General features: G+C 41.2%; 1 protein-coding gene across 4 annotated transcripts in view; it reads right to left on the reverse strand.

The window, feature by feature from the left end:
- RB1CC1 (RB1 inducible coiled-coil 1) overlaps positions 1-21,613 on the reverse strand; it is a 42,891-nt gene extending 21,278 nt beyond the window's left edge. For 2 of the 4 annotated variants that reach the window (XM_024742545.1, XM_024742544.1), the window contains exons 1-14: positions 21,104-21,610; positions 20,048-20,167; positions 18,934-19,060; positions 18,595-18,765; positions 13,812-14,014; positions 11,732-12,158; positions 7,860-8,030; positions 5,090-5,274; positions 4,739-4,925; positions 4,573-4,654; positions 4,387-4,448; positions 3,018-3,121; positions 2,174-2,300; positions 186-2,086 (exon numbers count right to left, since the gene is read on the reverse strand). In XM_024742545.1, the coding sequence (XP_024598313.1) occupies positions 186-2,086; positions 2,174-2,300; positions 3,018-3,121; positions 4,387-4,448; positions 4,573-4,654; positions 4,739-4,925; positions 5,090-5,274; positions 7,860-8,030; positions 11,732-12,158; positions 13,812-14,014; positions 18,595-18,765; positions 18,934-19,060; positions 20,048-20,118 (3,818 nt within the window). In that variant the 5' untranslated portion in view covers positions 20,119-20,167; positions 21,104-21,610. Of the gene's footprint in view, positions 1-185; positions 2,087-2,173; positions 2,301-3,017; positions 3,122-4,386; positions 4,449-4,572; positions 4,655-4,738; positions 4,926-5,089; positions 5,275-7,859; positions 8,031-11,731; positions 12,159-13,811; positions 14,015-18,594; positions 18,766-18,933; positions 19,061-20,047; positions 20,168-21,103 lie in introns of all 4 variants that reach the window. The other 2 variants (XM_024742542.1, XM_024742543.1) reach the window with 2 other exon arrangements.
- Positions 21,614-27,692: the final 6,079 nt, after the last annotated feature.

A 27,692-nucleotide genomic window follows, 5' to 3' on the forward strand; every position in this document is an offset into this window, starting at 1 on the left:
ATGTCTGTGAGAAACACTACTTTCAGAAGTACGTTTTTACTTCATAAAGTATCTCCACTGTTACCTTTACCTAAGGTATTACCTAAGGTAAATGAGTAAATCAAGGTACTGTGATTACACTCACAATTAAAATCTCCATCACTGAGACTTTAACTTTATGATTATAGACTAAAGTTCATCCTTACCTTTTCGCTATTTGACTCTCAAGATGTTTAATTTTTTCTAACAACTCCTTCTCAACAGCTTCCCTTTCCAAGCTCATTTCTTTACGGGCAGTCTCAACAGCTGCCTCTTTTTCACAATTAAGCCTCTGAATCAGCTGTTCTCGGTCCCGTTCGTGCCACATGACACATTCCTCTTTGTCTTTTTCAAGGTTCTGGATAATAGCCCTGTACTTCTCTTCTTGCCGGGTGATTTTCTCATCTTTTTCTTTCTCAAGAGCACTCAGTTCTGAGTCCAGTTTACTCTGCAGTTCAGCCAATTCTTCTTTCAGGCCTTTTTCTACTTCAGATGCGTGGCGATGCAATGATGTCACTTTGTTTACCTCGGCCCTAAGCATATCAGATTCTTCTTCCTGTCTACTAATTAACTCTGAAATGCACTGATCTTTTTCAATTGTCATTAACGTTCTTAGTTCGGCCAAGCCCACCTGATAATTTTCATTATCATCTTGAATCTTTTGGTTTAGTTTACCTATCTCTGTTCTCAAATGTTCTGTCTCTTGTTCGACGAGAGATTTTAAGGTCTCCTTCTGCTGGGCTCTGCTTTCTTCCAGCAAAATTTTTATTTCATCCGTTTCTGCTTCCTTCAGGGCAAGTTCAACCTCTAACTTACATCTCATGTCCGACAAATCAGAAACCTTGAGTTTTAATTCCTGGAGCTGCTGTTCTTTTTCCTGGATGGCTGTGGCATGAGAATCTTGCATCTGCTCGATTCTCTGTTGATTTTCCTTTTCTAATTTCTCCAAACAGACCTCGTGGCCGGTCATGACCTTCTTGAGCTCCTGAGTGTGCCTGGCTTGCAGAGTGTCCTCTAAGTCCTTCAGGTGGCTCTGCTCCAGGCACTGGAGCTCCGCCCTCAACAGCTGGAGCTTCTCATCGTTCTCCACGCGGAGCCTCTTTAAGTCTGCTAGCACGGTCTCCCGTGACTGCTTCAGTTCTTCCATCTCGCAGTGTTGCGTACGCATTACACTTTCCATCTCTAACAACTTCTGATCCTTTTCCTTCTGCAGGCAGATGACAGCTTCCTTCTCATGTTTAACCATAGCAAATTCGTTATCTTTATTTTGTAAAACCTCCTCAAGGCACACCAAGTCTCCTTTCAGCTTTGTGATTTTGTTTTCATTTTCTTCACTCTCCTTTACTAGTGCAGCAAGTTTGCCCTCATATTCACTTTTTAAAGACTGTAGTTCTTTTTGGTGTCTTTCATTTAGTGTTATTTCCAAAGAGCATTTTACTTTTTCAATAATGTTTTTTATTTCTACTGCTGTACACTTTAAAGAATTTGAGAAGTCACACTGTTCCTTCTGCACAAACGTTCGGAAGTGGCAAAGGTCCTCCTTTATGGTTTGTACACTGAGGTGCGAGTCGTGGGCAGTGACACGGCACTTCTCCAGCTGGACGCCGAGAGACGCGTGGTGGCCCGATTGCTCCTGACCTCGGGCACTCGTGTCCTGCATTCGCCTGCTGTCGATGGCATTGATGACTGAGGAGTAAAGGGATTCCACCATCATCTCTGGACTCTGTGGATCACTGATAGGATTGGGAGATGACAAGTTTTCCTCTATTACAAACTCATTCACTGCAGACATGAAATCTGATTCAGGACTTTCTGCTAACGAATCCAAGTCTAACGAAGCCTGGTGAAGAGTCTGTTCTATGTTTGGATGGGGGATAGTTTCAAAATCAAATGTATGTGCATCAATGCTATCCGGAGACAATTCTTCTAAGGGACAGACTGCAGGACACAAGGGGCCCTGCACAGTGAGTGGAGGGGGTGTTCTGGGTGAGGTAGTAGTTGTGATTCCTGTCGTGCTTTCTATCCGGGGTGAGGAAGCCGCCTGTGGGGACGTCTGACTCGCGGATGCCTGGAAAAGAGAGGGACAGGCTTACAGAGCTGCAGCAACACAGGCATTTACGCTAACGGGCGAACCACTGGAAAGAACGGGATTTGCCTTTTGTTCACTCAGTAGGTCTGTAATGGTCTGTGACATTTCATCCAAACTTTGTGCTGCTTTTACCAAATTATGTAGAGCAAGTACATGCTGGTGTAGAGGGTCAAAGTCACAAAGTAAGGGCACCCTGAAACAGAGCACAATCAAATTAGATTTCTAATTTCTCAATGAAAAATGGATAACCGCAACCAAATATTAAAATCTATGTCAAAAGCAACTCACCATCGTCTTTCAGTCAATACCAGGAATAGTTTAAGCAGACTAAGACATATCATTAAACGGGGCGGTGGGGGGGGGGGGAAGGAGAGGGTGGGACGAATTGGGAGATCCGGATTGACATATATACACTACCGTGTGTAAAATAAATAGCTAGTGGGAACCTGCTGTAAAGCACAGGGAGCTCAGCTCAGTGCTCTGTGACGACCTAGATGGGTGGGAGGTCCAAGAGGGAGGGAATACAGGTATACATATGGCTGATTCACTTCACTGTACAACAGAAACTAACACACCATTGTAAAGCAATTATACTCCAATTAAATAAATAAATATAGTAAATAAAAGTGATAAATCAGAAATCTCTCACAGTATGCAACAACGTCAGATCACTACCAGAAAATAATTAACTTCATGTAAGGCATTAATTCCCTCCTAGTTTATCTTCTTCATTTTTTTCTGATCACTTTTATACTCCCCAGAAACTTCCCAGCAGCCACGAGCAGCCAGCTCTCACGACGTGCTCCTCTGCTCCGGCACCCCTCGCGGTGCTGCTGCCCTTCCCACGGCTCCAGAGCAACGAAATCATCCCAAGACAGTAACTGAAGCTAAAAATATGAACTGTATTTACCTGAGGAACGGCTGGACTTCGGAAGGACAAAATGATTGCAGAAACTGTAAATCTTTTAATGAAATATCTGGAAGTTCACAGTCAAACTTTCGAGGCTTCTGTGTCTATATTAAAAAAATAGTAATTTACAAAAAAATATACAGTATAATTTTGTAACTGATTTCTTAGTATAATCAAATTCAATAACCAATAAAAATGCTTCAAATGATCTACTCACACCTAAGAAACTGAATAAAATAATAAAATGCAAATGAAGGACTATTCAGTGAGGATGGGGAGACCACTTTTCTGAGTCTGAAATAACAGGGACGTGCAAGCTGTTGGTGATCAACTGCCGTGCTCACTCCCCACTTCTCTGTTCTCAGCGTCTTTTCATGGGAATTCTGGTATTCCCGCCAGCATTAAAGGAACCCACTTGTCTCGCTATTACACAGGCTATTCCCAAGTTTCTACCTGACCAACAGCACAGTCGTGAGGACAGCCCCAGCCCTCTGTATCTACTCCTGTCACCTACTAGCGTGCTGTGTTGTTTTAATGCAGTGAAGATCGTTTTTTCTTACGCAAAACTTCCTCCTTGCCCTTTTCTTCACCTTTTCATTACATTTTCCAGAATACAAAGTCTTAGCCGATTTCAGATTCATAAAAAAATTATCTACCATTTCTTTATAAATACTGCCAAGAAATGCACCTTTTAGGATAACTCCAATGGTCTGAGTCATCACTTAACGCAGATTTAGAGACATCAAGACACCCTTCATTAAGCAGGGTTCCTAGATAAAGGAGTGTGGGAAATCCTGCCTATTACAACACTCATTCATAGATACATAAAAGCACATACATTTAAAGCCCTAAGGAATCCTGCAGTACAAACACATGTTTAACAGTTAAGCAGTGTGTCTGAGGAGAAAACAACAAACCTACAGCATTTCCAAGACTTCTTTGATCATGGAATCATATGTTTCATGTAATAAAATTAGTGGTCCCCAGACCCCTCTGGTTTAGAAATACAGCAACCTTATTTTTCACTGTTTCAATGAAGATGACTTGATGGGTCACCCTATTCTGATTTGTGCAACACGAATGATAGGGGAGGGGAGGGGAGGGAAAGGGCGGCAGGGACAGGAGGGGTGGAGACAGATAAGGTGAAGGGGAGAATCTGTTCCCACCCATCTCGACACTGTCGTAGGCTCGACAGTGTAGTAGGACTCCATCGTCCCATGCAGTGAAGCCTCCTGACCAAAAACTATGAATTCATCTTAAAGCCAAAACCATTTTGATAAAAAATTTGTTTCTCATAAATATCTCTACTTCTGAAATAAAGGTCTGAACACACACAGGATTTAGTCATATTAGAAAATAAATTACGTACACAAAAGGATGGGGGCCAGGAGTCCAATCCCCTAAACAGACGATTTCTTAAAAAGGACTTCCCTGTGTAAAGAAATGAACAATATGGTTATTTTACAACTCATGCTATATAATGCTATTTATATCTATGAAATAAAAACAGCATTTTTTTCTTAAAAAGTGTAAGTTATGAATAAAGAACACTTACTAAATAACTTCCCAAAGGATTCCCTTTTTGACTTTTCAGCCTCATATAATCGCTTTCCGTCTTTGACTAAAGCACCAGTCCACTAAGAAAAGGAAAGCCTCTGTTAGTGTCACACACCAAGTCACTGAGGCTCCGGCACAATCAAAGTACAGTCCAACCTGCATACCTCCCTGTAGTGTTTTACGAACATTCTTCTCCTGACAACCTCAACAGCAGCTAAGCAGTACACCTGAGGGACTGTACTCAGAGCTTCGACGGTCTTGACTCTCTCTAGGAGCTCTATCACGAGGCGGAGCAAAGCCTGCAACTTCTCTCCATCCTGATCAGCATGAAGCATCACAAAGCAACACCACCTACAGAATGAAATCGAGACACACAGCTCCGTAAGCATCATCCAAGCCCACGCTAATCAACCAGTGGAGTATGTCAACATGGTGATAAGACTACGCCATCACGTGGGAGAAATAAAAAAAATCAACTCTCAACAACCCAAATTAGATACCCTAGAATCACTTACTTCAGTCTGACATGAAGGTTATTTGCTAGTTCTTGTTTGGCAGTGGTGCACTTCTGTTTAATATCCAACAGTTTTCTATGATTTTGCAACATAATCATCAACTGATTTGCATGACTCAGGCACAAATCAGGTAACACAGACGCATCTTTCAAGTTTTCAGCTCTCATCTGATTAGCTAAAAATCCCTTTGGGAGAAAATATTTTAAAGGATATTAACTTTCATTAAAACCATGAGCATTCATTTAAGAGGAAAAGCTTTACGTTAGACATGAACTGTTCTACTTTCAAATAAGATTTTAAAATCTCCTACTTTTCTGAGTGTAGTAGGTGTGTCCATAGCAAAGATTCAGAGTTCTTAAGAAATGTATGCTCATCTAATTCTGTTCCATTTTCGTGCTAGAAAAAAAAATGAGACCCAGGAAGCTAAAGCAACATATCCAAGGACACAGCAGGCAAATCAGAACCAGAACCTATGACTGCAAACTCCTGTTACACCACAGTTCAGTCAGAGCACAGGTAAATAAAAACAGGGGCACTGACTTGAAGCCCTGTGAAAACTAACAGATTTAATCTAATCAATGATATTCAATAGCATATTATATACTTCCCCCAATAAAAATCAATCAATCGACTTTGCACTACTCCCTGAAAAGTCATTCCTTCCTCTGGTATTTCTGGGCTATTATATACTTTGTTCCACTGATCTGTGCTCATTATCTTTAGAACAAGGACTTCTACAGTGTATTTTATTGTTTCATAGGAAAAGTAATTATCACACTTTTTTATTAGCTATCCTTATTTATTTTCACAGGTGAACCTTGCATCTTTTTGTTAGGCAGGGATTGTTTTTAGGCTATAGATTAATTCAGACAGATGTGCCAAAGCCAAGAGCAAACACTTAAAAAAAAAAAAGTCCAAAGACATCTTGATGAGACATCTTGCTGATCACTGTATTCACAGGTTTTTTCCCTACTCTACTCACTAGTTACCATGTTATAGAAGTTTTAGGATCTGCACACCCATCTCGCTGTCGCACTTGCTACTATAGGTAATTATCCTGGTAGGGCTCAACCACACAACCAACAAAGGACAGCAAGTGTGTCTTCTTACTTTCTGGTAGTTCTCTCTCTCTTTTCTGTTTCATGTTTTTTCTAAATATCATGAAAATATTTAAGTTTAAATGATGTGTGTTAAAAAAAAGTCGAGATGATTCAATATATGAAAGTAAGATAATTTTAGTAATTATTTTACATCTTACTTTTCTTTCAATATCCTGCGTGCTTAACCGTGGCTGTGCTTTTTCTGTAACTTAATCTATTTTTAAAAAGTAACTTACTGCTTTATTCTCCTTTGATAAAATCTTAATAGGTTTTCAATTGCTTTTTACTGAATCCAAGAAAAATATGGCATCAATCCACAATTCATGAAGTACAAGCCCAATGCAGGAGAAATACAAAGAAAGCCACACCTCACCACGTCACAGTCCAACTGCATAAACCCAAACCAAAGGCAAAGTGCTACAAGTAAATCAGTAACAGCCTAGAATTCTCTATTAAGAGAAAATATCCTTCAGAAACAAAGGATTTTCAAATGACAAAACCTGCATTTGCCCCTGGAAGGAAATACTAAAGGATATTTTAACGTATGATAGACTTTAACACATCAAGGATGTATGCGTTCCTTAAAAGGAATACAGCTAATACGTTAAAAAGACAATATACTATGACCACATTGAGCTTATTCCAAGAATCCAAGGATGGTCCAAGATTCGAAGCAGAACGTACCTTTCTTAATCTGATAAAGGGTTTCTATTGAAACAAGGAGGAAAAAAAACCTACTACGAACACTGTAATGGTGAAATGTCGATCATTTTTACAGATCAGGAATTAACCAAGGACACCCAGTATCACATCTATCTTAGCATTACACTGGGAGGGCTCCATTCGGTGCAAACACAAGATAAAGAAGTTCAGTTCACAGTAAGGGGGCCGGATCCAAAATCAAGAGACAGAAAAAGAGAATCTGGTAATTACAAGATGCATTCAGTTAGTAAACTATAAAAATGCTATAAATATTTTAAACATGTTTAAAAAGAACACAGCAAGGCTCTATCTACACGCTTTAGCTACCTCCCCGATACTACACGTCCTCGGCCACGCAGATGAAGTACAACATTCGTACCCATTAAAGTGACCGCTCTGACGTTCTAATGAAAGAAGACATTTAGAGGAAAATGGTGGCAGGGAAAGTTGAAGCAGCAAAGCGTGTGTGAGCGGCAAGGTTAGAAAAGTGGCCTCTTTTGGCTCCAGGCTGTTCTCACAGAGTGCTCTCGCCAGGGGAGGGGCACACAGAGCAGTCGGGAGTCACAGCCAGTCACCACGTGGAAAACTCCCCTCGAGTCCACCACCTTCTTCAGGTCATCAACCTAACCTGGCAACAGGGCTCCTAGAACACTGCATTAAACGAGACCTAAATTTTCTGAGGTTCCCGGCTTCCTCAGGAGGGAGCAGGGGGCTGTCGCGTGCGCGGGTCTCCCCTGCCGCTCACAGCATCTCCGGGCCGCCTCCCCGTCACCCTCCGCAGCCTCAGCTCACGTGGTGCTCTCAAACCCGAACGCGAAGAACTGGCCTCCACCTTTACTACGTGGAACCAGTAATACCGTGAACAGCATTCGTGGGTGAAGTGAAAACACGGTGCACAGCAACCGACATAAAAGACGGGTCTAGAAAACCGCGAATTCCTTTTCCTGAGAGAAGTCTGCGACAAGCACCTGAGCGAGTTCTTTCTGCTCGTTGACGAGTCGGCCGCAGCTGGCGATCATCTGGTCCAGGGCGTACAGCCGGTCCTCCAGCCCCTTGATGGCCTTCATGTTCTGATTATCCAGATTGGCAATAGTCTGACGGCATTCTGCTATAAAGGGCCGAATGATCCGTGGATCAAGCTGAATGACAAGGAAACACGTGCGAATGAAATTTTCTGCAAATAGCTTAAAAAGTATTTCACACTATTTTGATACACAGCTTTAATGAAAAACAGTAATAGTGAAAAATACAGAAAAGCAAAAGCACGAGAAATCAAGGTTATATTTCCACAAGAAGGTCAAGAACAGGGTAACGATGGTGTTAATAAAACACAATTATTACTGATTATATTGGGATACATAAGTAGGAATCTAGTTCTAGGCATTACACCTTTTTTTAAACTTTTTAAAAAAATTAATTAATTTATTTTTGGCTGTGTTGGGTCTTCGCTGCTGCGCACGGGCGCTACTCTTTGCTGCGGTGCGTGGGCTTCTCATTGCGGTGGCTTCTCTTGCTGCGGAGCATGGGCTTTAGGCGTGCGGGCTTCAATAGTTGTGGCACATGGGCTCAGCAGTTGTGGCTCGCGGGCTCTAGAGCGCAGGCTCAGTAGTTGTGGCGCACAGGTTGAGTTGCTCCGAGGCATGTGGGATCTTCCTGGACCAGGGCTCAAACCCGTGTCCCCTGCACTGGCAGGCGGATTCTTAACCACCGCGCCACCAGGGAAGCCGCATTACACCTTTCAATTCAAGCCACAATTCATTCAATTCTCAATATCCCACCAAAAATGTTATTTTCAAGGTCTTATGAAGTAGAGCAGAACTAATAACGAAAACACATTCTTCGGTCATTACCTGTCTGATCGATCAACTTCCCCCTAAAACAAAGCAACACCTTCAAACCTCCCTCCCTCCTGGAGAGACCTTTATTCTCAGCCTGCAGCTCCTCAAGGAAGCTGCTTGATCAACTACACTCTCTTACTCTGCAATCTCTCCTGTTCCCGGGCTTTAATTCTCCAAGATTTCTGGGATTTAGGTAATTCAAGGAACCCCCAAAATTCTCTCCACCCTGCTCCACTTTCCCCCGGAAGAACACTGCACACTGGCGTCTTCCGTGCACTGGCTTCCGGTGGGGCTCACAGTGTAGCCCACCTACCCGTGGGAGGGAGACCACCCCTCGCAGCTTCGGGCGTCCCCTCCGCTGGGTCTGGCTCCTCTTCTGTCTCCTCCATAAACAGGCAAGATCCCGCAGGACTCTGTGCTACGGCCCATCCTTACTGTTTCTTACAGGATTTCGAAGGAGGTGAACTCCCCGCGCCTGTCCAACCCTTCGTCCTTCTCACAAATGTTCAGCCCGGGTTTCTGCCTGCCCGCTCACACCTCCACGGGGACATCGGCCGTGATTGCTAAGCTGTCCTCTGCTGGAATCCCGAAACGGCTCCCTCGGCCCCCAGACGTGTCCCCAAAGCACAGAACACTGAACTGCAGACAAATGCTATTTCTCTAGCTTGATTTTTGTTCACACGGATTGTCCTGCCAGCTGCTGAAGCCCACCTCAGCCTCCCTGTGAGGGGCCTAGTCTATACCACCTCCTTCGTGTCTTCCCTGATCACCACAAAGGGACTGTAAATTACTCATTTTAGGTACAGTGTTAGGTTCACAGACAACATACGAAAGCAGTTAAAAATGAACTGTTCTCAAGAATTCAGTGTAGTCAATAAGAAGCTGCATTTCTAACATCACAAAAAAGTTAACACAGCCATTATTTAACACGGGCAGCACCTGCTTCACACAATATTAACTAAAACTTGTGCATATGTGAACATTTCCTCATTTCCATGGTGAGTCCAATGTGCACACATTTCCAATCCAAAGTATTGACTAGTTATAAATTATGAGGGTGATAAAAGGCTAAAAAAGATGACTAAAATAATTCAAAATTTCAACCTGGGCCAAATTACAGCTATACGTAAAACACAGCAGTGATTTAAGGAAGAAAAAACAAACTCCAGACCATGGCTCCTGGTTCTAATGCTTCTGTATCTCATAATTCACTCAGAGTACAACACAACTACACAGACAAGCATGGAAGAATATTTTAAGATTCACTGAATTCTGTAGGTATAAATTATTGTGAATTTTCGTTATTAAGCCAGAAAAGGATCACTGTTTCTTCTCTCTTGTCATATAAAGTGAATAAAACTTATGGCTTTGCTAGATTTCATTTAAACATGCAAACACAAAGCCAAATGCAAGCCCTTTAAAAAAGTGGTTCCCGTGGCCTAGAGCCCTGTTCTCTGATTCATGCGGAATTATAAAAAATGATGCTTCAATCACCCTATCACAATCATGTGGTTGATTTTCCACAATCACAGATGGAATTTTTAGGCTACTAAAATGTCAACAGTTTGAATAGGAACACTAGTTTTCATTCATTTTTGGCAGTAATCTTTGCACAATATATTCCATGCTTCCCCGCCCTGGCAAATGTCTTAATTGAAGCGTTCTTTGACAACAAATAATAAATGGTCAAAATGAAAGAAATGCCTAAAGGATGTCATCAAGGAAATGGGTGTACTGAGAGAATTAAGAATAAACTCTGGAATGCATTCCATTTCTACTGTCCAACAACTTAAACGAGAAAACATGCTGCTATTTTCCGGGCATCCCAGACAGTGTGCTGCCTTTCCCCCAATAACCAACCAAAGATTTATAAGCCTCTTTTCCAAGTCAAAGTTTACCTTTGAGAAAAGTTTAAGTATTCTGCCCATCACCTTTAGACAACAGCAGCCTTCAAAATATTGTTTCATATGGTCTGCATCACTGACGCATGTGCCTCAACAACTTCCTCTCAGGCCTCAAAGATTTTCTATCCACTTACTGGTCATATCTGAAGAGGTTTATTCCAGATTTATTCCCCAAGTTTAAAAGTTTTTATAAGTGTACTTGGGGGAGAACTTAATCCAAAACACAAGTCACTATGGTTACAAACTAAAACTAAAAACACGATGTCTAGGTTTTGAATTTTAAAATATCTCAGGCAGATACTGTATCTAAAATTACTTCTTTTAAACCTCAGAGATGAGTTCCCTGGGAACGGGAGGTGGAAAGGTTCAATGTATCTGCCTTTGGATGTTGGTTACTCCCGTGAACTAACCACTCAAGACTTGTGTATTTCATCGAACGTCAATCATTCTCAGCGTAAAAAACTGTTATAGATAAAAACGAAATTGTATCATTCATATTTTCCCCCCAAAAGCTCGAAAGTTCTACGGCATCTGTAAATGTGAACATATGAATCATTATTAAGTTAATGTAAGAAACAGCGATGGCCCAATGTTATCATTTTATCCATTTACTTGTAGATTTACTTGTAGAGAGTGCTCAGTACTCAAGGCGCAATAATGAAAACCAGCAAGACTGTCCAAGTTTTACCCAGCAGATCAAAGAGCCTAACTGTAGGGACAAATTAGAGGATAGGAGATATTAAAAAGTCCAAGCAATATTACAGAATCAGGGGAAAAAAATTCAAAGTACCACCACCACCAAGACCATCCCCATTGGAGTGGACACCTCAAGGCTCGGCACTGCATAGAGATTTTACCTATATTACTTCTAATAAGCTTCCCAAATTTACTATCAGTTCATAAATAAGGTCATGCATTAAATGATTTGATTTGTCCAAAGTCTTAGATATGGTTATAAAGTTTTATTCCAAGGCTCATTATTTCCGCTATAACATGGTACTACCCCCGCCCCTTCTCCCATTACTGTACAGAAAATATTTAGTACAGGTAACATAATTTCAAGTGGTTAAATGACAAGAAAAATCAGATGACTCTTACCCTGCTCATGGAATCAAAGCACTTCCTGACCAGCGATTCCACATCATTAGGCCTATCCTGCACATTGATCCAGTCTAACAAAGAAACATTAAAAAAAGGCAGGTCACTGTCTTTAGCATCTACTGCAGCTTCGTCCTGCTGGACAGGACTTGGACAAGGTTCCCTCATTTCTTTTCCACTTTCAGCATCTGTGGTGTCTGGGGCTACATGCTGCACGGACTTGTGAAATGAGGTCAAGGAGGGTTTGTTCATTGTTGCAGGCATATCGGGAGAGAGCACCAGTTCAGTGGAGGTTTTCATATCGGCCTTTTCTGAGCCTTCACATTCAGGCAAGGAATCCAGTCTTCCCAAACATTCCCTGTAACTATGTCTGGTTAGGCACTCCAACAGTGGAATCTTGGCCATGACTGAAACCGCAGTTCCTAAACTTAAAGTACAAAAGACCTGTCAGTAAAATAATGGGACTGCTCTAGTCAGAGGTTAGCATTTTGAAAGAAATAATATGTTATTATCACACACAGAAATCTCACCACCTCTCTGTTAACACTACATGCATCGAAGTAGTCCATGAGGTGTTCTTTAAAAGAAGACAGAGAGAAGGAGGATATCGTTCACACGCTGAAACACCCTCTGAAGATAGCAAGTTTACACTAGACACGTGGACACTTGGTTTTTAACGAACCTTAAGGTATAAAAAATTGGAACTTATAAAAAAGATTTACCATAGAAAGTTTAATGTTCGACTAGCTTAAAGATAAAACATTTTTGATATATTGAAAGCAAAGCATAAAATTAACACTCTTATTAGAGATTAAGGTTAACTCTTGCATTCATCACTCCCTGAAAATAAACAGGTAGATAGATGTATGCTGTCAAAAAAACATGGGGGGGCTTCCCTGGTGGCGCAGTGGTTGAGAGTCCGCCTGCCGATGCAGGGGACATGGGTTCGTGCCCTGGTTCGGGAAGATCCCACATGCCGCGGAGCGGCTGGGCCCATGAGCTGTGGCCGCTGAGCCTGTGCGTCCGGAGCCTGTGCTCCACAACGGGAGAGGCCACAACAGTGAGAGGCCCGCATACTGCAAAAACAAAACAAAACAAAAACAAAAACAAACAAAAAAAAACATGGGGAAAAGATGATATCTTGATGATTTGACTTCTGTAAAAACTATGTAAAATGATCCAGGATCCTACATTAAATTAACATCTGAGAGAACTACCCACCCCCCAAAACACAGTTACTTGAAATCTCAGGTTATAAAAATTGTAAATGCTCCTTCCAGTCTTCATTAATCATTCCTTCTTTCCCAAGATGCACCCCATTGTCCACTTAAGGCCAAAAAGTTCTAAACATTCATGCCACAAAATAGAGAAACTTGAATTAATAAAGTTCACTTAAAAGAAGAAAAAGAAAATACTTCCCTCCAACTCTAGTTAAATAAAAAGTTTAAGAAGAACCCAAAAAAATGAATACAAAACACTGAAAGCACAAACACACACACAACAAAGGGCTACATTTGTGTGGAATTATTGCCATATTGTTTTACATTCATTATAGCCCTTTTAAAAAAGAACCAATGGGTATCAGATGGGCTTATATGCAAAGAACCAGAAAAACATCTAAATGAGAACCAAAACACAAAGGCTTTTTTCCATCTCAGCAAGCCTTCATCATATGGCAATATTTAAGAAGAAAAATATAATTTTCCTTGACTGCCTAATGTTTGAAAACTTTTCCACTCCCATTAGATTGTTATTTCTGCATTTTGCTTTACTTTATGGTAAAACCGGTAGCAAGGCAAGAGACAAAGGTTCCTGGTTTCTAAATGATTTCAAAAGTATTTTGAGTCTTTTACATAAGGAAAATACAAGAAAAAGAAACATGGCAGATTCATAAAATATATGGATAAAACTGTCCATAATTTTAAAAACTGTACAGTCCATAAAAGTCTCAAAAACATGAACCTCAATTATAATAAATACATGGCCTACTAGGAACGAAATTACTGTTACTAAAAGTACTGATAAATTGCGAAGGTATTTTAAACAAACATCTTATTATCCATTTTAATGGCATACATACTGAGTAAGTTTTAACTTGATGTCCTCTACGGACTGCAGATAATTCGAATAAATACTTTCAAATTTGAAAAGTAGCTTTTGGTAGGAATTTGAACAATCCTCCAGATTGGCCATGATTGCAGCCCAGCCTTGGTGTTGAAGATGTTCATCATGGACCAGACCTTCACAGAAAGAGCAAAGTTTCTTGGCAACTTCATACATTTCCTATATTGGAAAAGAAGAAATAATCGGTAAAAGAAGGTAATGTTTGTGTGCATGTCTGCATATGTGTACTTACGTACACGCATGAATGTGCTCTGAACTCATTTCAAAGGAAGCACTGCTACAGGAAAGTTTCCGTTTCTGGTTCCTGCTTGTTGCCGTGATAATGAGGAGGAACTCATTGCTCCTGGGAGTAAATGCGGCTAGAGGTCCACACAGGGCAACGCAGCAACAACCATCAAAAGTAAAACTGTGAACTTTCTATGGTGGAATACTACACAGCAATGAATACAAACCACTAATACACGTGATTGCATGAACGAGTCTCAGGAACGTAATGCTGAGTCCAAGAGGCCAGACACAAAAGAAAACAAACCGTTTTAGGAGTCAGGATATTGGTTAACTTCATGAAAGAAATAATGGGTCCTGAAAGGGAGAAAGCATGAAGTGGGGCTTTTGGGGTGACACCGTATTTTAAAATTTGCGTTCACTTTGTGAAACTGCACTAAAAATTATGAATGTGTAATTGTGATATGTCCATTTTCAAATATGTTTATCAATAAACAACACTCTACTTATTAATTTCACTAGCAGTAAAGACAACAGTCCAAGGTCACAAAAGTAACTGGGACATGTGACTCTGGAGACCACGCTCTGGATGGTTAAAAGACAAGAGGGCTGGGGACTTCCCTGGCGTCCAGTGGTTAGGACTCTGCGCTCCCACTGCTGGGGGCCCAGGTTTGATCCCTGGTGGGGGAACTAAGATCCCACAAACCCAGTGGTGCAGCAAAAAAAAAAAAAAAGACCGAGCCTCTAATTGCTGACATGATGGACAGTTTGACTGTGGGTCTCTGTCTTGGTTAGAGTAGCTCTGGGTGAATGTTACAAACTGAGAGGTACATTCTTCCCTCCACTTCCCATTCTTCTTTCTCATCACTTTCTTAGCTATTCCTGGACAGTGATCCTTCCAAGCAAACTTAATATCCATTTAATGTAAAACAAACAAAACAACCAAATTCCCCTCACCCCCCTCAAAGCAAAAATGCTTCATCATAGCAATTAACTGTAACTAATTAAGCGAGTGAACAGATAGTAATTAGAATATGATCATGAACATTAAGAATATATCTTTTCATTTGATTATGTTTTATTGTTAATAAACTATGCTCCATTATAAAATAAATTTTTTTTTAAAGATTAAAAAAATAATAAGTTTTTATGTTCTGGAACTTTATAGACTTTTGTTGTTGTTGCTGTTGAGAATGCAATTTATTTCCCATTTCTATTCTAAAGCAGTGCCAATATGAAGAGGAATGATGTTTATATATTTAGCAAACACCCAATCAACCTTAAAATTCCTTCCAGTGGGCTTTTATTAAATTCTCTCAAATTTCCCAAATATGCGATCATATCATCTAAAATGGATGTTTTTCGCTTCTTTTCCATTAACTTCACCACTTACTTGATTTTTTTTTATTTCAGTATATTTCCCAGAAGTTCCAAAAGAATACTGAACAGGTTTATTCTGATTTATGCAAGTGACTCTAGCTTTTCACTTATTTGAAAGCTGATTATCTTTTTATATTTGGTCAAGTCTGTGTTACATTTATTTTGCTCCCTTCTAGGGCTATTTAATTAATTAGGAACAGCTGCTGAATTTTAACACATGCCTCTCCCAGACAACATTAATATGATGCTCTATGTTTTCTCCTGTAAAGTATTAGTGATTGAGACAATTAATTATATTAATACATATCCAAATATTGAACCATCCTTGTATCCCTATAACATCTGCTTTTTGCTATTAATATATTAGTCTTTTGATACTCTTCTGGGTTATTATCTATAAGGAAAAAAGTATATTCTATATTTTTAGGATTCAGAGAATTCAATCTAGTCCACAAGATCCTTTTGATTATGAGAGAAATATATTAAAATCTCCCTTAAAAAATTTTTTGTGGTGAAACACACATAAATTTTACCGTTTTAACACATCTTTAAGTGTATGGCTCAGTACCATGAACTCATTCACATTGCTGGGCAACCATCACCACCACCCATCTCCAGGATTCTTTCATCATCCCAAACTGGAACTCGGCATCCATTAAACAATTAACTCAACATTCCCCTCACTCCTCGGTCCCTGGTAACATCTATTCTACTGTCCGTCTCTATGAATTTGACTATTCTAGGGACCTCATATAATTGGAATGATACGCTATTTGTCCTTTCGTGTCTGGCTTATTTCACTTAGTATACTGTCTTCAAGGTTTCTCCATGCTGTAGCTTATATCACAAATTTCCTTCCTGTTGAAGGCTGAATGATATCCCACTGTATGAATATACCGCATTTTGTGTATACATCCGCTGGACATTTGAGCTGTTTCCACCATCTGCTATGAACACTGACGTACGTCATTATATTAGAAGTTCTCCTGGGATTAATATTGTTATCTTTAGCCTGTGTTGATAGGCAAATACAGATGTGGCTTGGCTTTTTCACAAATTAAATCTTTTATTATTAATTTCGCTTTTTTCTGTTTAATGCTTTTAACAACCACTATCTACTAGCGCCGCGCCTATCTTTCTTCTCATACTTTAGCAACCTGTTTTAGCAGTATTTCTTGTGATGGCATAGTTGTTTTCTGTTTTGATCATACCATAAAATTTCTTTTAATAAGAGAAAAGTTGGCTAATTAATAACCAAATCCTGGACTGTATTAATCTCACTCTTTTATGTTTAGTATTCACTTTATTATTTCTATTATATCCTATCTAGATTTTTGCTAGTTTAATGAAGATAGTATCCATTCCTAGCTCTTCTCTGCTACTCATTATACCCCCTTCTCTTTCCTACTTGACTTAATCCATGCCTGGATTAAACCTTTACAATTCTTTAACTTGTCACCTGGCATCACTAGATACTGCAAAGATTGCTTACTGCTACACTAATCCTCTCTCTCATTTCATCTGTTTGATTTTTAAATCTTTTTATCAAGTTTTATTTGTTCTTTTGATTTTTTACTCTAATCACTTAACAATTATACGTCCTATTTGGTTAGCCTATAATTTTTATATCTAATATTACATTTTTCTATTAGCATGTAGTATCTATATTTTTCAATTAAATCAAAACTATTGCTTTTTAAGTGGCATGCAACTGTGTTATTAGTTTTATTAATTTATTTATAGACCAATAATCAGAAAACAAATCTCAAGGACTCTATTACATAAATTCAGTTTACAGAGTTTGTCTTTTTAAAAATAATTTTGCTTTCTAAAAATCATTTCCAGACTCTTTAATGTTTATTAAGCATATTCCAGAAAGATGAGGTTATTCTATTTTTATGTTATATCCTGTGTGAAAAATGGTATAGTTTCACAAATGTATGTACTACATTAAAACAACCTGCTCTGAAATTTCTTTTAAAAACGCAAATATTACTACTTAATAGTTTATTTCATTAATTTATTTTTATAAAAGGTAAATACTCTTTTTCAGTTGATTCTAAAAGATAACATTTTTTTTTTATGTCTGAAAGCAAAATGTGTCCCACGACTGATAGCTTACAGCCAGTATTACAGTAAAGTACCAGCAAGTCAAAAACAAACACAAAAAAACAAAAACCAAATGGCTGGGAGACAATGCATGGGGGCTGCAAGCAGCAACACAGAGGTGTATGTATTAGGAAGAGACTGGGCGCTCCCCCAGGGCCTAAGTATGGATGTGAGAGAAAAGTCACATCTTCAGAGTTCTTTAGGCTCTCTGTGCCTGTGTCTGTCTACTCAAACAGAGGCGCTGCACTGACCAAAGCAACGTCCTGAAGTCATTGACTGCACACCATCATCTAGGAAAGAGTAAACAAACCATGCTTGAGACAGTTGTTCCACCCTAAGATTTTGTAACTGTTTGCAAACGTAGGATGACGAACAAAGCACACGCCTGAAATTTAAAAACCAGACAAAGTAATCACAAAATATTTTTTCAAAGTTTGTTATTTTTCATGTTTTTGGCATGTTTCCTCTATAATTTAGACTACTCTGCTATTTAGATTTGAATGCTTTTATTTTTTAATAAATTTATTCATTTTTTGGCTGCACTGCGTCTTCGTTGCTGTGCACGGGCTCTCTCTAGTTGCAGCGAGCAGGGGCTACTTTTCGTTGCGTGCGCGGGCTTCTCACTGCGGTGGATTCTCTTGTTGCGGAGCACGGGCTCTAGGCACGTGGGCTTCAGTAGTTGTGGCACGTGGGCTCGGTAGTTGTGGCTCGTGGGCTCTAGAGCTCAGGCTCAGTAGTTGTGGCGCATGGGCTTAGTTGCTCCGTGGCATGTGGGATCTTCCTGGACCAGGGCTCGAACCTGTGTCCCTGGCGTTGGCAGGCGGATTCTTAACCATTGCACCACCAGGGAAGCCCAAGATTTGAATGCTTTTAGAAGCAATCAATTTTTTAGATCATTCGCCAATGCCTAGTAAGCTAATAGTCCACAAAAACATTACCAAGCATGTGAGTAAGACATTATTCTGTTAAATAATGCCAATTTTTACTTTTAAACTGTACTAGGTATAAATAAATATTACAATTACCACTGCAAGTTGTGTCCTTGAAGCAACAGTGTGAAAAACTGCAGGCATCATAAGGGACTCTTCAACTTTTATTTCCATGTCATTTTCTGTTGAAAAGGTAGTTTTAGGAATAGCAGGTAGACGTTCAGATAAGATCATTTCCTTGTTAAAAAGAAAAATTGGATTTGTGTCCTATAGAAGTAAAAATTCAAAAAAAAAGAAGTAAAATGTTACAAATACCGAACGTGCACACTGCCCTCCATACACCAATCAGATACACATTCCTTGCGACCACGAGCCCCGAGCCCCTCCATGAGGCTGGAGTGCGTCTGCATGGAAGGAAAGGCCCTGGACACCTACCGTCCCGGCACTGTAGGTGCACACTCTCCGGTCTGCAGCCATGCACTCTCCCCCGTTGACCACCAACACCTGGTGCTGAATAGCGATCCTGTACTTGCTGTGGATGGCATGCTTCAGGTCAGCCACACTTTAAAAGACGGGGGGGCGGGGGGCCAAAACATCAGCTATTTACATTTGCCCAGTGACAACTTTTTTCATTATCCAAGTGGCACTATGTAAAAATACCTGACAGATAAATGAATTTCACTCTAAAAATTTCCCCAAAAACAGTAGTAAAAACTACAAGCTTCTTGTTTCTGCAGCTGGATTCCATAATCAACCAGCCAATCATAAATAACTAGAAGGTCAACGATCACCCGTGTCCCACACCTAAAAGTGAGCTTGTGAAATGCAGGCAGTAGAAACATTTATTTTTGTGATCTTTATATAACGTAGCAAAGGAACATGCTCAAATTAGCAGCAGGTCTGTTAAAATCCTCAGAACAAAGAATGTGTGTTAAAATCTCCACATCACATTACACAAAACACATGAAGTCTACACCATATGGAAATCGCTTCCTTTTCCTAATCTTTCAAAAAACCATTCCTTTACAGGTCAAATCAGATTTTATAAAAACTAGAACTTTCAAAAAAATAATTTCATAATTCCATTAAAAAATAAGATTAATTCGAAATTTTATTCTATCATTAGCAAACAAAACAAACACTATTGACTTTATTCACATAAAAACAATGACGAAAAACCACAGGGCTGGTACATGCTGGTTTACGTAGCTATAGCAATAACCCCCTCAGCAGCGCCCTGTGCGACTCAGAAGAGCAACTAGCTATGAAAACTCGCTTCTATTCGACCGCTTTGGTTTGAAATCAGTATGTTTACTCTGAAAAACACAGTCACGCAAACAGAACAAAGCACAACTTAACAAATTTATCATTAGCGCTTTAGAGGAAGATGACAATTGTATATGTAATACGCTGAGGATAAAAGAGTGAAGACTCGCCATACCGCTACTCTTACTTAATAAAGGAATAGTATTCTCAAAACCAAATCTTTCTTTAACTTTTTACATGGACAAAATGCAAAACTGATGAGAATCAATGAAACCCAGCTCACGTTTGCACTGTAAGTTCAGTGTCAAATGTCAGGGTGGTTCCAGTGTTCACCAGAAATACATACAACTTCATGATGATTTCTCTGGATTCTGTGAGCTTATACCTCACTCTGATACGATTACTGAAAGAAACAGACAAGAAAAGTGGTCAATTTACAAACGCAAGTACAAAGACAATTATGCTCACGTAAGACAGAGCACAGTTATACTACATAAGCAACAAAATACGGAATAGGTTTTGATGTCTAGAACGGCTAACTGGACAATTCAGTAAACTTGTTGCTTAAAAAACAAAAATGAACAGTAATGAGGCTAATGAGAAGCGTAACTTCTATCATAAAGAAAAATAATTTGTTCTGAGGAAGAAAGAAGACAGTAGTTAGAACAGTTTGGTGTATATTTCACACTGTTCTCATGGACCACCCTACATTAAGAAGAAAAACAAAAATTAAAAATGTGGTCCAACATCATCCTAACTCCAAAAGTTCTTCCCCTGCTTCTACCTTGTAACAATGAAAAACTCTTAAGGTTAAACTTACTAACAGCAAACAAGAAGAGCCACCACTTGCAATAGGAGGGAAAGAGTCAGTCCCTATTCCTTCCACCAGGTGCCTCTTACTCTGAGTTCCACCTCCACGCTGAGTTAGAAACACTTCACGTAAGAAACTCTGGCCCTTACAGTGGAACAGCAGAAAGTGCACAGGTCTGGAAATCAGAATATTTATAACAACCCTGCCATCACCTAGTTGTCCAAGTCAAAACCCCATATATAAAATAAAGTTTCCTCATCTATAAATAAAAGGGACAGATGTCAAGAGCTAGTGTTTTATTTTTAACAACTGGAGGTAAAAATCCCCAATAGCAATGTAAGTGATGAAAGATGACAAATACATTTCCAGAAACTAGTAGTTATCTTTCTTTATGCTCTCTCCACATGAACTTAGAGCAGATGAGGGAAGGAAAAAAGCAAATAAGGCTTTAAAATTAATGTTTCCAAAATCGCTATTTTAAATGCATTAGATCAAAACTCCGTTATAAAGGCAGGAACTGTGACTTACCGTCAGGCACTGTGAAAAGGATTACCACTTTCTTAAAAAGCAGATTAAAAGTGGCTTATGTTTGCTTTGCTTGATATTGGCAACTGAATGGCATTACTGGTTAAACTCAGTGAACTGGAAAAGAAAAATTTCTGATTATAGAGAGAAATAATTCAATGTGACTACAAAAAACGGTTAAGTGCTCTTCCTTTTAACATTACCTTCTGAAAGAGTAATCTCTACTCAGCTTCTCTTCCTACCTGCACATTCACTGAACCACAAGCATATGACCTTGACCTACACCACTGCATTAAAAAGACAGCAAACAAAAGTCCCCAAAGAACTCCCCAACACTGTCAAAGCGTACAGCCATTTTTCAGTCCTTAAAATATAACGGCCCCACTACTTGCATGCTTAACTGTTTCAGTTTCTTCTTTTGTAAGACAGGAATAAAATGGTGCCCGTAGCACTGGGCCTCTGAGGCAGCCCCTTGGCTTCCCCAAGTCCCCTTGTATGTGGGCGGAGCCTGTGATCTGCTTTAACCACTGAGATTCGGCCAAGGTGATGGGGTGTCACTTACATGATGGCTACTCAGGACCATGACCTCCCTCCTGCCAGCTTCCATGGAATGCACTGTCATAGGGAGAGGCCCACGTGGCAAGAAACCGAAGCCAACAGCCAGCAAGAAGCTAAGGGCATCAGTCCGACAGCCTGCGAGGAACCACCGGTTCTTGACAACCACAGCGAGCTCTCGGAAGCGGATCATTCCTGCTGAGCCTCAGACAAGACCCCGCCCGGGCTGAGACCTTCACTGGAGTCTTGTGAGAGACCGTGAAGCAGAGGACCCCGCCGAGCCGTGCCCACAAACGTGGAATAATACGTCTGTGCTGTTTTAAACAGCGAAGATCGTGGTAGTTGTTCCTCAGCGACAGGTAGCGCGGCAGCCCACCACAGGCCCACAGGACAGCGCTGGGCAGGGCCGCCGCCAGCCTGCCCGGGCCCCTCGTCCTCCTAGGCCACCTCCCTAGCGCTCGGCTGGGACCTCACCGCCCCCCGGGGCTGCAGAGGCACCACTGCCGACCACCGAACCCAGCCTGAACCACTCCCTGGCCCCAAGTTCTCTACACAACCCCTCTCGAATCCGCTCTGCCACCTGAAACTGTTCATTTTTCGCTTCTCTTTGTTGATGGAACCGACATTCACCCACTCTCACGTGCTGCCCTAGATCTTCCGTCTTCCTCACAGATCCATAAACGTCGGTAATGATCCACGTCTGTTTGGTTCTGACGCAACATCTACGCTACCTACCCCTGTTCCTGTGGGTACCCAAGCCCTCGCTGACTCTGGACTTTCTCAACCGGCTCCCCACCTCCTTGACCCCAAAGGATGACCTTAACAGCAGCGGCCACCGTTTACCAGTATTTACTATGTCCCAGGCGACTGCTCTAAACGCTTTACTAAATGAAACGTTTTCATTGGATCCTCACAAGAATGCTTTACAGCAGATACTATCATCATCCTCACTTTATAGACAAGGAAACTAAGAATTACGGGCTTCAGTAATGTCACAGGGTAATAAGTGAGGACTCAAACCCAGACAGTCCAATTCCGTCTTCTCGGGTCTTTAACCACAATGATAACACCCAGGAAAACAGCAGACGCTGCGTGGCTTCTTCCTCTCCACCTGCAGCCTCCCCACCGCTTCCCACCCCTCCCCAGCTTGACACTCCCAGATACCACCCTGCCTACCTTCCTGAACAAAACTAGCCCTTTCAAGTCTCTGAGCCTTCGTGAGGTCTGTTCCCCAGCCTAGAGCCTCCTTCCTTGGTCTGCTGTGATCACCCTCCCCCTGCTCCCCCCCCCCGCCGCACACACAGTCTTTCACAGAGTTAATCACACAATCCTGCCATTAGCTGTGCTGACTATGTACTCCACATGCGCTTCTAGGCTGCATACATTGTGATGTTTCTTTACAGAGTTCTCACCTCTCCTGAACGGCAAGCTTCTTTAAAGCAAGGACCCTGTATTCCTGGGAACTAGCTCTAAAATACTTTCTCAATAAAATGAATGATTAATCTTACACCAGTAAAGGATTTCATTATGGAGACTGCTAAGAAGTCACATGCGTGGCACTGACCACAGGTTCTTTATCTCCACCAAGGATAAGTAAGGCTGCATTTCACCCACCACCAACACACTCGCCCCACTACCGATTATGGGTGATGCAACTACTCTACAAATGCAACCCCAGTGGCTCAGCCCGACTAAACAGATACCTAACTTACACGAAGAGATATGCTCCCGTTACACTACAGTAGAACCAAATCTTTTAATGAATAAAGGAAAGTGACTAGGAAGCCAACAGACTGAAGTGATAAATAAAGAGCTGATTATCAGGGCATCCCAAGCAGCAGAGCTGGGTCTCTGGGTAATAAGCACGGTCCTCTGCCCACCCCTGTGGGGCTTGTAGTGTGACAGAAAAACATGTGAAAAATCACTGAAAGTTTAAATGAGAATTTCATACCAGAACATTATCCAGACTATCTTGACTTATCTAAATTACTTGTCCATCCCTTAATAATCATCCTTCCACACCATTACAAATACTTCATAAACATCAATATTGATGGCCAAAAAGCATTCCAACCTGTGAATTCACCACAGTCTACTTACTATCTCCAGGTGTTTGTTTTTTAATCTCACAGGTACACATTTGTTCTTATGCTTAGGATCATTCCCATGAAGTAGATCCTAGAAGTAAAACCGCTGGGTCAAAGCATCCAAAGATTTCAAGGCTGTTAGGCTTGCTTCTCTTACCAATTTATACTCCTCAGGCAATGCACCCAGTCAGCAAGGTCGCTGTGCCCTTGCCATCACCCTATTTTCAAGTGCTTGCTGATAGTACTTCATTAGTTTACATGTAAACCCGGTCTCTGATTACTCGTGAGTTTGACTTTATTCATGCATAGGTTGCCTACTACGTACCATGCACTATGTTAGACGTGGGATGTAACAGTAAATAAGACCAGCACAGTCCCAGAACTTCTGTGAACCTCAATTACCAGAAAAAATGGAAACTCATCTTATCCAGTGAGCTTAAAAATTAAGCAACACGATATATATATAAACATCCAATGCAATGCCTAAGACAAGCACTCGAGAAACGTACTCAACATTAGATTCTGTAGATTCTGTACATTCAAGGGCTGAGCATTGAAGATACAGAAACAATGAAAAAAAAAGTAACATCTGCCGCAAGGAAAAGTAAGCAGAATGACCATAATCTCAACACTATCTAAGAAGTATGTAGAGAGTGATAGGGAAACAGGAAAGGTACTCAGATTGACAAGAAAAGAGTAGCCAGAGGGTGCATCCCTAGGAAAAGGATGCAGACCTGAGCTGTTATCAAGAGAGGAAACTAGAGATAAGCAGGGGATCACATGACTGCAGTCAATGAAGATTTCAGGGATAAAAGGGCGAATTAGTTAAAAAATGTCAGTGAATGCACAAACTTTATCTTACAGGTGAAGAGGAGCCATCTTGTTTCACGACAGATTATATAGCTGAAGTATGTGACTAAAACAGAAGTATAAGAACACTGGTGGTGGAGATGACTCATTCATTCACTCATTCATTCATTCATTCATCCAAATCCACCCAATGCCTATGAACTTAGGCGCCAGGACTGGGAATTTTGTGAACAGAACAGATATGGTCTTTGCCCTGATGGAGTCCACCGTCTTGAGGGAGAAGAAGGCATCAAACAAGAAGAAAGCAAACATGATGTAAGTTGTGATGATTACAATGAACGAAGAGTAGGCAGGAAGGAGGACCTACTTTAGGTTGGGGTGATGGCAGCAGGCCTCTGTGTGGGTCCATTTAGACAGGGTCGCAGGGGGTGAGAGGAAGCCTGTCCTGGGAAGGTGGGGAAAGCACTACAGGAAGACACAGCATTTCTCTGAGACTAAACATAAAGTCTTTATAATAATCACTATATTATTCTAAGTTTTCTTTTTTTGTTTCCTTTTCAATATTATTTACCTTTTTTGTTTTGATATAGTTTCACACATAAGAAAAAAGGTAACAAAAATAGTACAAAAAACTCCCTTCTGCCCTTTGCCCAGATTCACCCACTGTGCTCCACTGCTTTACCATTTGGACCAGTTCATGCTACGTGCACGGTTTTCTTTCTTTCTTCCTCTCTCTCTTTAGATACATATAAATATTAGATATATTTTTTCTAAACTATGAAAGTAATCTGAAGACAGAATAGAATGTCTCTTTATCCATAAATATTTCAGAATGTGTATTTCCTAACAGCAAGGATTTTCTTGTACATAATCAAAGTACCTTTATCAAATCCACTGATCACTACTGTTCATCTAATCCACAGTCAATATTCAAATTACTGCCCCAATAATATTCTTTAAAGTTTTTTCTCCCAATACAGGATCCAACTCAGGACCATGTGTGGCATTTAGCTGTAAATTCTATTTAATCTCCTTCAATCTGGAACACTCCATCTTTCCTTTTCCTTTTCACGACCTCACTCTCAGTCAATCAGGAGCATCAGAGATTAGCGACCGACCTCAGTGTCGCCGCCCTCCTCCACAACACCTGCAGCAAATGAGAGAAACTGAGAAGCTGCAGCAGCTCCTGTGTCCTTCAAACAAACACCAGTCTTCTTTGGGCGCCCGCCCAAAGCCGCAGCTCAACCTGTGACCCGCAGTCATTCACAACACTGACAAAAACCTGAACAAAACTTATCTGAGACTGAGTCTGTCTGCACACCTGATGAACAAGGTACCTATTTCAAGGACAGTTCTGATGTCAGTGGCTCTAGAACTCAGCAGAACTCCACTCCACTGTATCGGCACACTTGACCCCATCACTGCGCGTTCCGCTCATTTCAACAGCTCCGAAGCCCACCCACCCCGACAGGATGTCCCATGTTTTCATCCCCTGACTATGGTTTACAGCCATCAAACCAGCAGCGTGAACCAGAGCCCCCTTCTGAATCTTCACTCCGCACTCTCACCGTCAGCCCGCACCAAGGGCCTCCCCTGAACAGTGTGCAGAAAACCCAGCTGGCGAGGCCAGTCATCATTCCCGGGGTCCACAGCACTGAGGGTCTGCGTGCAAATGTCAGGCTGCTGGCTGCCAGGACCACAGATGCTATTTATCCCGCTGTCCTGAGGAGACGGCACCTGAAATCATCATTGCTGGTGCTTACAGGGTGCACCATATGAGGTCATCCGGCTCAGCATCACTCCACTCACTTTACACAACACGTAGGATACCTATAGTATTACTGTCCCCCTCTGCAGGTGAACAAAAAGACTCAGAGCTTCCTCAATCTGCCGAAGGCAGAAACGTAGTAAATAAACGTTCCAGGGCCTTGAACCCAGGTCAATGAATAACATTCATTCAATAAAAATTCACCTGAGACTCTAGTACATCCTAGGCATTTTCTTGGCTTTGGGAATAAAGAGAAAACAATATGATAAAATTGCCTTCTCTCATAAAGCTTACATCTTAGTGGGCAACATGAAAATTTTATATCTAAACACAAACTCCATGATATCTACTTTCAGAAAGAACAGCGAAAGAAGAAGAAGAAAAAGCACATTATTTTTAAGTAAAAGCAATTCCAACATCTATGCTAGCTCTTTTCTGTTTTATTCCTTCAACTGTGTGTACAGCTGGGAAACACGGCATCAGTCCCAGTCCCCAGAGGACATGGGGAATGAAGATGTGTGTCTGGCCTCCAGGAGCAGCCAGAGACTACAGGCCAGCCACGGGACGCTAGGTGAGGAAGCCTCAGTTACAACTCTGCCCAACGACTCGGGTAAGCCCCAGGGCGCCATACTCTGTGCTGCGGCAGGGAAGGGCAGCACGGAGCCTCCCTCGACCCTGTGGTGGGCACCACCAGAGCTCAGCTCCTGGAACCCTTCCAGACCCCCCTCCGTGCGGATCTGCCTCTGTCTGCTTTTCATCTTAATGTGTATCCTTTCACTATAATAGAACCGTAATCATAAGCACAGCACTTTCCTGAATTCTGTGAGCTTGGGGAACACCAGACTTTGCAGTCAGCTGGTCCGAAGTGAGGGTGGTCCTGGGCACCACCAAACCTGTGGCTGGTATCCCAAGTGAGAGCAGTCTTGTGAGGACCCCTCCATCTAAGTCCAGATTCGACCAAACCACCGCACAGGGCTTCCCTGGTGGTGCAGTGGTTAAGAATCCGCCTGCCAATGCAGGGGACACGGGTTCCAGCCCTGGTCCAGGAAGATCCCATATGCCACGGAACAGCTAAACACATGCGCCACAGCTACTCAAGCCAATGCACCTAGAGCCCTTGCTCTGCAACAAGAGAAGCCACCGCAGTGAGAAGCCCACGCACCGCAAGGAAGAGCAGCCCCCGCTCGCCGCGACTAGAGAAAGCCGGCGGGCAGCAACGAAGACCCAGCGAAGACAAAAAATAAATACATTAATTAACTAAAAAAAAAATCTATATAATACGATTCCTCTTTTTGGATGATAATAGCATTTTGGTTATAAAATAATAGTTGTAAAAAATAATTAGTTCTAAAAAAATTCATGTGTAAAACGA

Source organism: Neophocaena asiaeorientalis, unplaced genomic scaffold, assembly GCF_003031525.2.
Source record: "Neophocaena asiaeorientalis asiaeorientalis breed wild unplaced genomic scaffold, Neophocaena_asiaeorientalis_V1.1 scaffold226, whole genome shotgun sequence".
NCBI lineage: Eukaryota > Metazoa > Chordata > Mammalia > Artiodactyla > Phocoenidae > Neophocaena > Neophocaena asiaeorientalis.